The sequence below is a fragment of the Oryzias latipes genome, chromosome 7 (assembly GCF_002234675.1).
Source record: "Oryzias latipes chromosome 7, ASM223467v1".
Taxonomy (NCBI): domain Eukaryota; kingdom Metazoa; phylum Chordata; class Actinopteri; order Beloniformes; family Adrianichthyidae; genus Oryzias; species Oryzias latipes.
Window position 1 is genome coordinate 22,381,843 of NC_019865.2, and position 13,677 is coordinate 22,395,519.

Genomic DNA, 13,677 nt, shown 5'->3' on the forward strand with positions numbered 1-13,677 from the left:
ACGTCGTGCTTTTTTTTGGCTTATTGCTTCTACGACACATGGGCTGATTTAGAAAGAATCCATGCCAATCGTCGAATAGAATGTTTAATTCATTTAATTCCACCCAAAGCTTGGTATAAAACAAACTCAATCTTTAACTTTAACATAACTACATAAAAATGTAAAAAAAAAAAAAAAACAATGTACCAAGACGAAAAAATCCTTCAACTGAACAGTAGTGAGCGCTGTGGCTTCCACGTCTTCCTGAAAGACTCAGAAGAAGAGCTCAACCCGGAAATTGCGGTACCTGCTTCTTCCTTTGCGAAGGCGGATAAACAAACTAAAAGCATGCAAACAATTTTTTATTTTTTATTATTTTAAACATTTTTTTTACGTCCCCGTAAATTGAAAGATGATTTACTTCCATAACCTGATGTGGTGATTTTTCTGGAATAAAGGAAGAAAGAGAGTTAGCGTCCCAGCTGCTGTGAGAAGCTGCAGCTAGCGTAGCTAAGCTGTTAGCTGGACTTGTTTATTTCAGTGCTCGTTCGAAGGAGCGCGACATGATGGCATGAAATCGACGCAGGGATAGAAAACTGCTCGATTTTTAAATTAGAATTAAAGGTAAGCGATTAAAAAAATATTCATTATTCGTCTTGACGAGCAAGAAGAATTATCTATATATGAATGTAATCACTGGCATTAAAACTATTTTAACATACAACGACTTAACGTTAACGTGGCACCTTGTCCGCTAACTTGATCGTGTTTACAAATTTCATTCATAAATCTTTTACATCGTTTTGAAGCTTGAACGTTGTGTCGCTTTAAATGAACCGTTTCAAAAACATTTAACATCGCATTGTCTGAACTTTGGAAGGTTGTGGGGAAGCAGGTGTAGAGCTCGAGTTGACTTTTGACCGGAACTTCACTTCACTTCGTGAAATCCTCACACCGTCACCATGGCGTGGGCTCTGAAACTGCCCCTCACGGATGAAGTGATAGAGTCCGGACTGGTCCAGGACTTTGATGCCAGTCTCTCCGGCATAGGGCAGGAGCTTGGTGCTGGGGCGTACAGTATGAGGTAAGGTAGGGGTTTTGGGGAGGATGGGCCTCGGGTCGTCTTTGTAATACTAGACTAGAGTAAAGCTGCTGTTACTGTACATCTAACTAACCAAGACTTATTTTCCTCAATTAAGATAATTCTACCTGCTTAATTACATTAAAGTATTTATGGAAAATAAAATGATTTACATCTTCACTTAAGAGTTATTGTGTTATTAACCAGGCCTGCGTTTTGTTTAAAACCATGTTATCTAAAATAAAATAGGAAATTCTGAATAATAATTGCTTTATTTATGCAATGATCTGTTTCTGCTGCTGAAATTTAAAGGTCAATACTGTAAAATATCAGAAAAACGCAGATAAAGTTAAAAAAAGAAGAACATGGAGAACCTTTGATTTTATTGTAACATGGTACAACCTATTTTCTACAAATTTTTTAGTTTGCTCTGTTTTTACTTAAAATTGCATCTGTTTTAGTTTTTTTTTTCTGATTTGTTTACCTTTTATTTATTGTTATGGTTGGCTGCTTCAGCACTCTGAGACGTGGTAGCTTGTTAAAGAAATGTCTGTGTTGAGAGGAACAGCATCGACACATCGATGGGAGACTTTGGTATTTAGTGTTGCCTGCAGTTTACTTAATGATGTGTGCAGCCAAAAAAAGAGCCAGCTTCATGCTTTGTCTAATTAGGAGTCAAGGCTCATGTTTAACACGTAATTTTGCAATTGATGGAAATTGTCTTTGGAATTCAACCCCTCTAAGCGTTGTTTACCTGTTGGGGAAGAATTAAAGTATCTCACTGAAGTATCTCTCTTTTTTTTTTACTACAGTGTACTGACAGTAATTCTATTTCTTCTCTGTTTCCTAGTGATGTCCTCGCCCTCCCCATCTTCAAACAGGAGGAATCCAACCTGCCTGCTGATAATGAAAACAAGATTCTGCCGTTCCAGTATGTTCTGTGTGCAGCTACCTCTCCAGCCATTAAACTGCATGATGAAACACTCACCTACCTCAACCAAGGTCAGTTTGAGAATCCCAGCCACCGCAAACCTTTCAACTTTGTGTAAATTAAATCTAAAAGTCCAAAGTCAAAAGCCAGCAAAGGCAAATCCAACTGCTTTACTCTTAGGTAACAGATAGAATGAAAAAGAATAGTATAGAACTGTAAGAATATTGTACATTTTCTGGTGCGTTTTTTATTTATTTATTTTACAACCAAAGACGTTTAGGGACAGATATTTAAAAAAATAAACGTAGAAATGTGCTTTTTTAGTTAAATAATCTTTATTTAAATATTAAAAATAGCGCATAGAACAACATTATTTTAATGTGTTGTTGCTTTCCTTTTTTATAAATGATTACTATCTGTTTTTTTTAATTCACTTTATATTTTTAGCTTATTGAAAATCTTAAAGAGCTCACCTACATGTAGACATTTACCCAAAATATTCAGTATGATCAGTGCAAGAATTAACGAGGGAAAAAATACTGTCTGCAAGGAGAAAGTCCCTTAAAGCCACATCCATACTTGGATGATTTCCAGCTGAATTCGTTGTACTTCAAGCAATCTTACAGGACAAAGAAACAAAGCAAAGAAGCATCTGCAGACACCTGGAGCATATTTTTGAAAGTTTTTATTGACATAATAATAAAAAAAAATTTGTATATTAAGATTATTATATTATAGTTTGTAATTTTCACCCAATATAGAAAATTTTATTACCTTTTTTTTACTTAAAGACTCATTCTGATGAAAATTCGTTTTTTTGGTGTTTTTAACATGTTCTTGTGGCATTTTTATGATGAGTATTTCTTTATTCAAATTGTTGTGAATCTGGGGCGGACAGAAAAAAGAAGAGCGTATTTGTGACATAGAAAATTCGCCGAGCGGGCCACGAGCTCCCTGCTCCGAGCTCGCAGCATCGGGGATGGTAAAGAGGGGGCGGGGTTGCTCTGCACCAACAGTCCCGCCCACAATTCAGAGAATAATTTCTGATGAAGTTCTGCCGCTGTGCAGAAACTATGTCCTGGAAAACGATACACGATGTTTTGATTTTGGCTACAATGTTAATTAAAAGACCACTGGGAAGCATTTTAGAATACATTAAAAGACGATCAGAGTGGGTCGTATTGTTTTTTCTTACTCATATAAATCAAAAATGTGCATTTTGTTGTGACCAAACTATTTTTCTGCTGTAACGTTTTGAATCTGCTCATGTTGATCTTTGCATCATTTACGGTGTTGAGCTTTTTAACATTTTTTTTTTTAACTTGCCTTTGCAGGGCAGTCCTATGAAATTCGAATGCTTGACAATCGGAAAATTGGAGAGCTTCCAGAAATCACTGGGAAAATGGTGAAGGTGAGAATCGAGTGGATATATGTGCAAGTTTCTTCTCTGCCATTATAAAGCCAGTATTAAAACAGACTAAGGTGCTCTTATGGGATTTATTCGTATCAACAAAGAAAATGCCGGACATTTTTGTTTCCAGAGTATTATTCGTGTGGTGTTTCACGACCGTCGGCTTCAGTATACTGAGCACCAGCAGCTGGAAGGCTGGCGCTGGAACCGGCCGGGAGATCGCATCCTCGCCCTGGGTGAGTGCTAAACCTCTGTCTATCCTTGGTTGTGTAGTTCTGTGTTTACCATGAGGCTTGCAGAGGAACCCGCCTCTGAATTTAGCCTATTTGGGTGGTACAATCATTAACAAGGATTGGGATTTTGACCAAGGTGTCTGCAACTATGCCGTAAACTCTTAAAATAATGGCTCATTTTGCATCGATCCATCTGCAGATATCCCCATGTCGGTGGGAATTATTGACCCCAGAGCCAACCCCACTCAGCTCAACACTGTGGAGTTTCTCTGGGACCCTTCAAAAAGAACCTCTGTCTTTATTCAGGTAATGGAATGGCTCACGTTGTGGTTGTCCTCTTGAAAAGAAAAAAAAAATGTATGATGAATCTTTATTTCTGAATGATCTGAGTCGAAACTGGAATATCTTTTTAAAATACGGTGAGGGTAGCAGACATAACTTCTGTTCATATGAGCAGTACGCATCAGATAGACAAATGTTACAATCCCAATTTACAAAAATACTAGAAAGAAGATCTGTAAAAAAAATAGATAAAGTCTTTAAAAGTATAATCTGTTACGTACTGAACAGTGAAGCTTTAGAGAAACAGATCTTCCTCAATGCTAGTGATACATTTAGTTGAACACATTGTCAGTGCAATAGACATTGTGAATTCCACAGTAGGCTGTCTCAGGACTTAAAGAAATCTTTTTTAGAGAGATTTGAGGACCTGACACACACCAGTATTTTTATTATAATGACAAAAAACCCGCAATGCTGAAGGCTTCTTGCAAGGCTTTCAGCGTTCCCGTGGCGGCCCCTAAAGGGCGGCCCCTAAAGCTATAAGGAAAGGCAAACATTTAACAATCAGTCTATTAAACACATTTTAATTCAGTTGAAAGCTTTAAAGTTCTATGGATCTTGTTGGTCTGCCGACTGTGCCGGGAACGTTAAACATGGTTTTTTTGCTAAAGAACATTTTCGTCTTTGTATAACTACAATAACTGGGATGTCAGGGTTGTGAATGTGTTAAAAAAACACACAGAAACCAATTGGAAAAATGAGCAGCATTTCTGTTAAAGGTGTGGAACAGCTGTACAGTATGGAGATGTAACTCCAGTTGATACTTGAAGAAACTCTTCAAAAACGCAATTAGTAGAAAATATGGCAAGAAAATATGGAGTTCTTGTTTTGCAAGTAAACATTTGTTTGATAAAATATGACTAATCTTTGATATTATTTGTCTGGTATAGGTTGACAGAAATGTGGGCCCAGTAACAGTTTCAGCCTTAATTTGTTGATTAAAATGTTCTCTGTAGTACTGATTAAAAGGAAAACTTGTACTTTATATGTACTTACTGTTGGAATGATGTGTGCAAACGATTTCACCGAAACAAATCAATTATATGACTTTGGTATGATGAACATGGAGAACTGATAGAAAGAAAGTTTGCAAACTTTAGTAACTTTAAGGGCAGAAGCAGCCCGAGCTTTGTATTAACAAGAACTTTTAATGTCTTTGCATTTAATTCATACTTGGATGTAGAGTCGGTCTCCATGGCAACACTACCTTTGCTTTTTCCTGGAAAGCTTTTCAAGGTCTTGCAGTCTTTCTGTGAAGATCTGTTTCAGTTCTCTGTGTTGAGCTTTTTTTTTTTAGGTCAAGTTCTGATACTGAGCGAGACGGCCTTGATTGTTTTTGCTTTCAGGGCTTTGAAAGGCCAGACGTGCTTTTTCGCACTAAATGATCCAGCTTTGCCTCAAAGCTTTTAAGCTTGCTCTGTTATTGTTTTTAATGACATTTTGTAAAAATCTTTTTGTGAGGGGAAATAAAAAATTTTAGCCCAAACTATGAGCAATGGCCCTTACCATTATACTCTCTCAGCATATCCAACTTAATTTCTTAAGTTTTAATTATAAATTGCCAGTAAGCACGAACAGGGAATCAGTTCATCTGACCTAAGTTATGAGTTCATTCTCGTGTAAATTTCAGGTTCACTGCATCAGCACAGAGTTCACCATGCGCAAGCATGGCGGGGAGAAAGGCGTCCCTTTCCGAATCCAAATCGACACGTTTAAGGAGAATGAGAGCGGAGAGTACACTGAGCATCTCCACTCTGCCTCCTGCCAGGTCAAAGTCTTCAAGGTCAGAGGGGCAACACAACGCTAACAGCGCTCCATTTTTATCAGACTGACCCCATGACCTTTATTTTATGACCTCTGACAGCCCAAAGGCGCTGACAGAAAACAAAAGACGGATCGGGAGAAGATGGAGAAGAGGACGCCTCAGGAGAAGGAGAAGTACCAGCCTTCCTATGAAACGACCATCCTGACAGAGGTGTGTTTGCAGAAACATTCAAATGTTCAATGTGTGTCACAAAGTGAGGCCCATCTAACTTACTAGTTACTCTGGAAGATGAGATTTGTATTTTGGTCTTTGTAACAAGTTTGCTGTCATTAAAATCCAAGGAAACGTCTAGATTAGGGGTCGGCATCCTGAGGCTGTGGAGCCTCGTGTAGCACTTTTCTCCCTTCATTATGGCTCTTTGAAAGAAAAAAAACTAACAATATAAATAAATAATGGGCTTTTAGTTTTGGTCATTTTCTTCAAGTTTGATCATTTATTTGTGTACATTTTTAACATGTCAGTTAACTGAGCAAACTCATGGTAAGAAGTTGGATCTAAAAGTTACATGTACAGATTTTTTTCCAAATTAAATTCTACAGGAATTTTGTTATTTTTGATTTGTAAAAGGAGAAAAGGGATGACGGCAGACCAAAAGTCACAAAGGTTTTTGACTTGGCTTTCTTAAAATTTCTGTAACAGAAGCCTCTTATTCAACACGGGTAGTAATTTGTATGTTCTGCTGCCAAATTTTAAATAATTATTTACATTATTTTTTTAAAGACTTTTATGATTAAATTCTTGTAAATATTTTAAAGCTACATTTAATATTTGAATGGCTTAAAATTTTTTATTATTTATGGGTTTTGGTCAGTAAGAAACTGGACCAAATGTCTCTTTTGGGTTGCAGACCCCTCTTCTTAACTTTTTTTTCTATTAGACTGAAGGAACTTACAAATATTAATTTGAAAATGATTAGATTATCATAGCTTTTTTAAATATTATTCAAAACCATTCAATTCAAGATAACCAACTAGAGAATGGCGACACACATTTACAGGCTGTTATGCAAACAAACTGTCTATAATCTGTTTTAAAAATGGATTATTGTGACATATTTGAAGAAATGCATGCGTGATGCTGGTCAGATGCCGTAGTAACAGCTGTGCTGGCCCTCCACAGTGCTCTCCTTGGCCTGAAGTCACATACGTAAACAACTCTCCATCTCCTGGCTTCAACAGCTCGCATAATAGTTTTCCTGTTGCTGAAGGGTAAGAGTGTTGTATGGTTTCTGCCAGAGCTTCATGAATAATGCTGCCTGAGCGTGATGTGCAGTCAAAGCTAAAGTGGGGAGGGGAGGGAATCTGTTTTAAATGGTGTTTTATGTCGGTTTCTTTATTCTGTCATCCTGTTTTTAAGGAATGGGTCACCGAGTCACCAGCCTGAGCCTGTTGTTCCGGTAGCAGATGTAAGTTCACGTTTATTCGTTTCTGCTGTTTTGCTGAACATTTCCAATACATGCACATATGTAAAGCTAACGGGGCTTTTATAGCTCTGCCTCATAAACAATCAAACAGTAAATCTGGCCTGTTCTGTCTGGATGAAGGAAGAAAAGGATACAAATTCCAAATGTAAAACTGCCTACATAAAACCTTGATTCATTAGTTAACCTCCTAATGCAACAGCCTATCTCAGTCTTGCTGCTTCTGCAACATCCAGTGCTTTATGTTAACCTTAGGACCACTTATAAAAAATGCAAATAATGTTACATTAAAAACAGATTTTATGTGTTTGTAGATTCACTAATTCGCTCACCAAAGCCCAGAGGGTTTAAAAAGAAATTAGATTTAGACTTTGGTCATTTTGTACTTGAAAAATGAACTGTATTCGCTGTTTCAATAGCTGCCTTTCCATTGACTATGAAATTGCGCAAATTGGATTTGCGATTAAAAAAATTCACCTAATGGAAACAAGACAATTTTGGGGGGAAAAAACTCACATTTATTGAAAAAAAGTTTTTGTGCTTGGAGGAGGCGGTTTTTGAAAATGACATATTTAGCAAAACTGCAATGGAAACACTTTTTTTTTTGAATGAAATGAGTCAGACAGTGATGGGAATGCACTTCTTGGTAGGGACTGACTGCCTTGGGCACTGCGCAGGAGCACGCACTGCTACAGGAGGTCTCACAGCATCACACAGTTCATCAAAAGTTGAGTGCGTCATGCGGAATTTGTGATTTAATAGAAAAACAGTGCAAATGGGAAATTGTGTTTTTTCTGCATTTTTAGATTTTTGTGCATACGTGTAATGAAAACACAGCTACTGAGTCAGATTTCAACTAAAGCCCAGTGCAGTTTTTGTTCACCAGCAAATGTGACAGAAGAATCTGTGGGAAAAGTAATTTAGATTCTATTCAGGACTGCAAAGGATGATTAAATCTATAAAAATATAACTTGACAATAGGATGGAGAAAAGGGTTTGAAAGGAACTTGACACTTCTTTCAGTGTTCTTCAGAGGTCCAGGAGAACGCGTCGACAAGATTTTTGTCTTTGGGAATAATGTGTTGGTACCCGTCACCTCAGTTTCTCTTTTGTCCTTCAACTCATAACCTTTGTCAATTTTAAATGTTCTCCCCCTGTACTCTATTTGTTATGGATGAATTTTTCCTCATCAGACTTGACCAGATTTGTTGCGACTAAAAATGACCATTTTATAGCGGATTTGTTCTCTAAATATTGGAGTGTTTTGTAAATTAATTTTCATGTTTTTTTTTTTTTCTTTATTAGAATTTGTTAGGAACAGCCACCCCACAGGACACACAACAGTGGCTTCTCAGAAACCGCTTCTCCCCATTCTGTCGTCTCTTCACAAACTTCTCAGGTAACAGACGGATTATTTGCTCCCCATTCATCCGTTTAGCTTGTTTTTATTTAGTTACTGTCTTATAGAGAGCTGCGTAAAGTTCCACTCTGATTTTGATCTGTTGTAAAAGCCTTCTCAGTGGTCTTTCAATTACGATTTTGCTGATTTTTGGCAAAATTAAAAAAACAAACAAAAAAAAACTGTGTCCTTTTGGAGTACGTAGTTTCTGCAGGGCAGAGGAGCAACCCCGCCCCCTATTCCCCTCTTTGTTACTGAGACCTTGTAGCAGGGAGCTTGTGGCTTGCCCAACATATTTTCTATTTCACCAATACGCTCTTTTCCTCTCTTTTTTTTCACTAGGAGCAGATCTGTTAAAGTTAACGCGAGAGGATGTTATTCAGATCTGCGGGCCGGCTGATGGTATTAGACTCTTTAATGCGCTTAAGGGACGGTAGGGCACTTTTTATGATTTATAATATAAAAATAAAATTAATTTCCTAAAATCAAATACGATTAATGTGTATTGTCACATTTATTGCCGTTTTGTTATTTGACTCTGTGCTTGCAGGGCCGTGCGTCCAAGACTCACCATCTATGTTTGCCAGGAGTCCCAGCAGGCTCGGGAGCAGCAACCAAAACATGAAAACGGAGATGCTGCCAGCACTTTCTATGGTCAGTATGAGCTTTGGAAAGGGGCCACGAGCAAGTCTTTAACAATCTACACTGAAAATAAAGCAAATGAGCAAAAAAAGTGGGCTCCAATAGGAGTTTGAAATGCCACAATTGAAATATTTTGTAGAATCAAAATAATAGAGTAAAATATTTGATCACAGATTACACAACTTTGAAGCAAAATGTTTCTTACCAGAACATTAAAACTTATATGATTGAATATATAAGGTCATCTGGTAAAGTGAAAGCGCTCAGATGAAAAGGTTTAATCAATTAAATTAGACATGTTTAAGGTTTTATTTGAATATTCACTCGCAAAAACTTTCATCTAAATATTTAAACCCAATCTGTTTATAATTAATTTATCAAAACATGAAACCAAAAGATCATTGTACAGATATCCAGAATAAACTGATTCTAGTTTAGTGCTATTGAACTTTAGTTACCGTATTTTCCGGACTATAGGTCGCCCTTTTTTTCATAGTTTGGCAAGGGGTGCGACTTATACTCCGCAGCGACTTATATTAGAAATAAATTGAAATAAATACATTGTTAACCCTCCTGTTATGTTCATTTGTGACGACCAGAGATGATGTTCCTGGGTCAATTTGATGGATGAGGTATGTTAAGTGTTAAGAGTATGTTAAGTGACTCAGAGAATCAGCAAACTTTTTTTTACAGTAAGATCTTGAAGGCTAACAACATAATATTCTATTTTCCAATGATTTCATAGATTCAGAAATGCAATAAAAATGACAACTGTTTCTACAAAAACAGGATGAAAACAGAGTATTAGTTGGCCAATGATGCTTCATGAAAGGAATAAATAAATAAGTTTGAGAAACAATTACTGTGAAATTATGAGATAAACAGTCTGCTATGATTGTGTCATATAAGGTTGTGAAAGTTAAAATGCGACTTATAGTCCAGTGCGACTTATCTGTGTTTTTTTCTACTTTATAATGCATTTTTGGGCTGGTGCGACTTATACTCCGGTGCGACTTATAGTCCGGAAAATACGGTACTCTTTTCTCATTCACTTATACCAGTCAGCTTAACAATTAGAGTTAAGTTACGGAGGATCACTGCAGGATCATTTCAATTGTTTAAGCTTCTACAGTATGAATTTGTTATGAACCCAAATATCTTTTTTTAGGCTTCTTAAACAGGAGAATTGGGATTTCTGCCAGCATGCATCACTGTGCTCATGAATTATATTTTGTTTGACCTACAAAATGTGACTCAATACATATATTACTCGATACATTTTTTCATTTTACCTAAATTAAATACTATAATGATTAAGCACTCTCATACCCACACCATACTTAGACTTTACACCAAACTTGAATAAATGTTTCTACATGATGCTTTACTCAAAGACTGTTTTTTCAGCAGGCTCCTGGCCATTTTAATTACTCCTCGGGTTAATTAACAGAATTGGCAAATCCTACTTTATTTTTAGACTTTTAACGCCATTTTTCTCCAAAGATTACAACAAAAAAATGAAATGAACCTCCCCACTTGTGTTTCTGTCCCCAAAAATAAAAGCTGCACGACAAACATATCCTCTAAAATTGAGAAACCACTCGGATCTCCTCTCGTGGGAGTCATTCTAAGCAGCACAACAGAGGCTTTTACTAAACCAGGCTGACACAGTCGGTCCTGCAGAGTGCTTCTGTCCTGCCCCACTGAGGCCTGCTTTGGGGTATTGGAGTCCAAGACATTTTGAGATTCTGAACATTTTCCGAAAGAAACGTCAAATACAAATGAGGACATACTCAGTCATATTAAAATAAAGTCATTCTTTGTGAGACAATTAAAAAAATGTATTGTTGCTTTTCTCTGCAGTCTATCACGCCATTTACCTAGAGGAACTCACATCTACTGAACTGACTGAGAAGCTTGCTCAGCTCTTTAACATTTCACCCAGACAGATAAATCAGATCTTTAAGCAAGGACCCACTGGCATCCATGTACTGGTTAGCGATGAGGTAACCAGCTTTGAAATTCACAAATGTTTGCTGATGAAAGTCATTCATGCTAAAGGATATATGCTTGTGTTTTTTTCTTCTAACAGATGATTCAGAACTTCCAAGATGAAGTTTGTTTTGTTCTAGACACAATGAAAGGTATTCAACCAATTCATGCAAAATTGTCCTTTTTTTCTGTATCAGCTTATCTTTAATGTCTTTCTTTTAACTTTTTGCCTTTTCAGATGAAACGAGTGATGCCTACCACATCATTTTAAAGTGATTACTAAGCACGATGACGTCCCAAGCTTTGGTTTTGTGCTTGTAGACCTGCTGTCAGCACCTTTGAAGCATCATGCATCATACTCCTTGTTGTTTTTGGATGATACAGACTCTAATTGAAACCTTTTGTGGCAGCTAGGCACAACATGCAGATGAAACATCTGGCACTCTTACTTCATATACCTTATTGTCTTACTTTTGAGGGAATGGCTGCTACTACAGTGATGTTAAAGTCCCCTCCATTCCCTGCCAACGTCAAGCGGTTGCATATTCATGTGGTTCACGAGTCAAGAAAAGGTCAGCAGCACTGTGATGGCTGTTGTAAGATTTTAGCATCTGGTGTGTCGTTGATTTATTGTGGTCTTATTAAAAAGCCTGAAGCGGGGAGGAAAATAGATGCTAATACTGACAGTACTTGCATTTCAGTATGAGTTCTTGTCCTTGTATTAGATTGTTTTAAAAGAAAAAGTGTGAATCTGGTTAAAATGGCTTAGACAGTCAAATATCTTCAGGTAGGATCCACAAGAACATCTAAAACAACCAGATTGATAACAAAAATTGTTTTTACGAACTGTTTTTTGGACATTTCTGAAAATGGCTTATTATTTAAAAAGTATTTTTAAAGCAATCTGTTCCATCTTATTTGTGTAGACAGCTTAATGTCCATGTGGTTGTTGATGACTGATAAAACGGCCTTTGTTGTTAGTGATCACTTTGGCTTCACCAGCAAAACTTCTTAATTGCTTCCTGCATGTTCCACCTTTTCAGCTCACTAGCTTTTCTGTTTGTTTTTAACATTTGCCAACTTTAATGTAATTGGCGTCATTGTTTTAAAGTTGTAATTATGATTGTGTTTGACCATACTTTTTTAAATATTTGTAACAAACTTTGTAGGTTTGTCTCTGGATGATAACACTGTCAACTTTATTTTTATAGTAGTTTGCTGGAAAAGGCAGATCTGCAGATAAAATGGTGTGATAGAATTGGTTTCAACCCTTTGTAAATTAAGTTTATAGTTTGTTATTTTATCTAATTGCTTCATCTCAATATTAAAATGTTTACCAATGTAAGAACTGTTTTGGTATCCTTAGTAACATATAATTAACATTGTAAATTAGGCTGTTTTACAAAGACAGAAAGTTTCGGTAAAACATTTTAGAAATGCTATGAAGCTTAACTCTGCTTCTATTAGTTAGAAGTTAGTTAGTTATTCTGCTTCTGTTTATTAGTTAAATAGTTTTTAAACTGTACGGAGACCTGCCAGTGACAAAAAATAAATTGTTCAATCAAATTAATATTTTGTTCCCATGAATTAGTATTTTGTGCGCATAAATGAGCTTTAATATGTAGAAAGTAGTATTGGTATAATCAATTCCTACAACTAGTTTGTGGCTATAAATTAATAATTTAAGCGCACAAGATTCTAATTTGTGCCAACAAAACACAAATTTCTTTGCACAAAATGCTAATTTGTCCACAAGAATGTTAATTTGTGTGCCCAGAATACTAATTTCTGTGCAGAAAATACTAATTTCTCTGGACAAAATGCTAATTGGTGCACAGAAAAAGCTAATTTGTCCCTACGAAATACTAATTTCGATGCACAAAATGCTAATATGTTTGCAGAAAATACTAATTTGTGGGCAAAAATTATTAAATTTGAGGGAACATTATTATTTTTTGAATGTCATGTTTAGGGCTCTGTAATATCTGAATATTTTGGTTGCGTGAAAGTTTTAGCTATTTTAGCCTCTTTGTCAGCAATATATTCAGCTATTTTTGAAGATTCATGCATATAATCTAGTTTAAGTAACCTTTACATTTTTCAAGTTTTTAAAAAAAAAAATTAAAATTGGACCATAAGGACATTTATAGTTCATTTTTAATGTATTTATTAGCTTGAACATAACCATGTTTGCCTTATTGGAAAAGGTTGAGATTTTTCTTGTTGGCTTGAATATGTTTTTTTCCTTTGATAAATCATTTCAATGAATAAACTCAACTTGAAAAACGGAAAAAACAGATTAAAACCAATAAGTTATATAGCCTAAATACTGTAACTCATTGGATAAAAGCAAAAGCAATAAAAGGCGACTACGTTTCCCAGAATCCTTTGAGACGTCCATGCCTTAGGCGTCACGACTATA

General features: G+C 36.2%; 1 protein-coding gene across 1 annotated transcript; it reads left to right on the forward strand.

The window, feature by feature from the left end:
- Window positions 1-250: 250 nt before the first annotated feature.
- On the forward strand, window positions 251-12,600 carry tfcp2 (transcription factor CP2). Its single transcript, XM_004070893.4, has 16 exons — window positions 251-603; window positions 860-1,063; window positions 1,911-2,062; window positions 3,326-3,402; window positions 3,533-3,638; window positions 3,835-3,941; window positions 5,608-5,760; window positions 5,842-5,952; window positions 6,922-7,010; window positions 7,159-7,207; window positions 8,528-8,621; window positions 8,964-9,054; window positions 9,172-9,275; window positions 11,127-11,269; window positions 11,356-11,407; window positions 11,494-12,600. The coding sequence occupies exons 2-16, from the start codon at window positions 942-944 to the stop codon at window positions 11,529-11,531; spliced, it is 1,488 nt and encodes a 495-aa protein (XP_004070941.1). The 5' UTR covers window positions 251-603; window positions 860-941; the 3' UTR covers window positions 11,532-12,600.
- The last annotated feature ends 1,077 nt before the right edge of the window (window positions 12,601-13,677 follow it).

Coding starts and splice junctions, on each gene's coding strand:
- tfcp2 (XM_004070893.4), top strand. CDS start 942: ATGGCGTGGGCTCTGAAACTGCCCCTCACGGATGAAGTGATAGAGTCC. Junction 5,761..5,841: donor GCCAGGTCAAAGTCTTCAAG/GTCAGAGGGGCA, acceptor GACCTCTGACAG/CCCAAAGGCGCTGACAGAAA. Junction 7,208..8,527: donor CTGTTGTTCCGGTAGCAGAT/GTAAGTTCACGT, acceptor TTTCTTTATTAG/AATTTGTTAGGAACAGCCAC.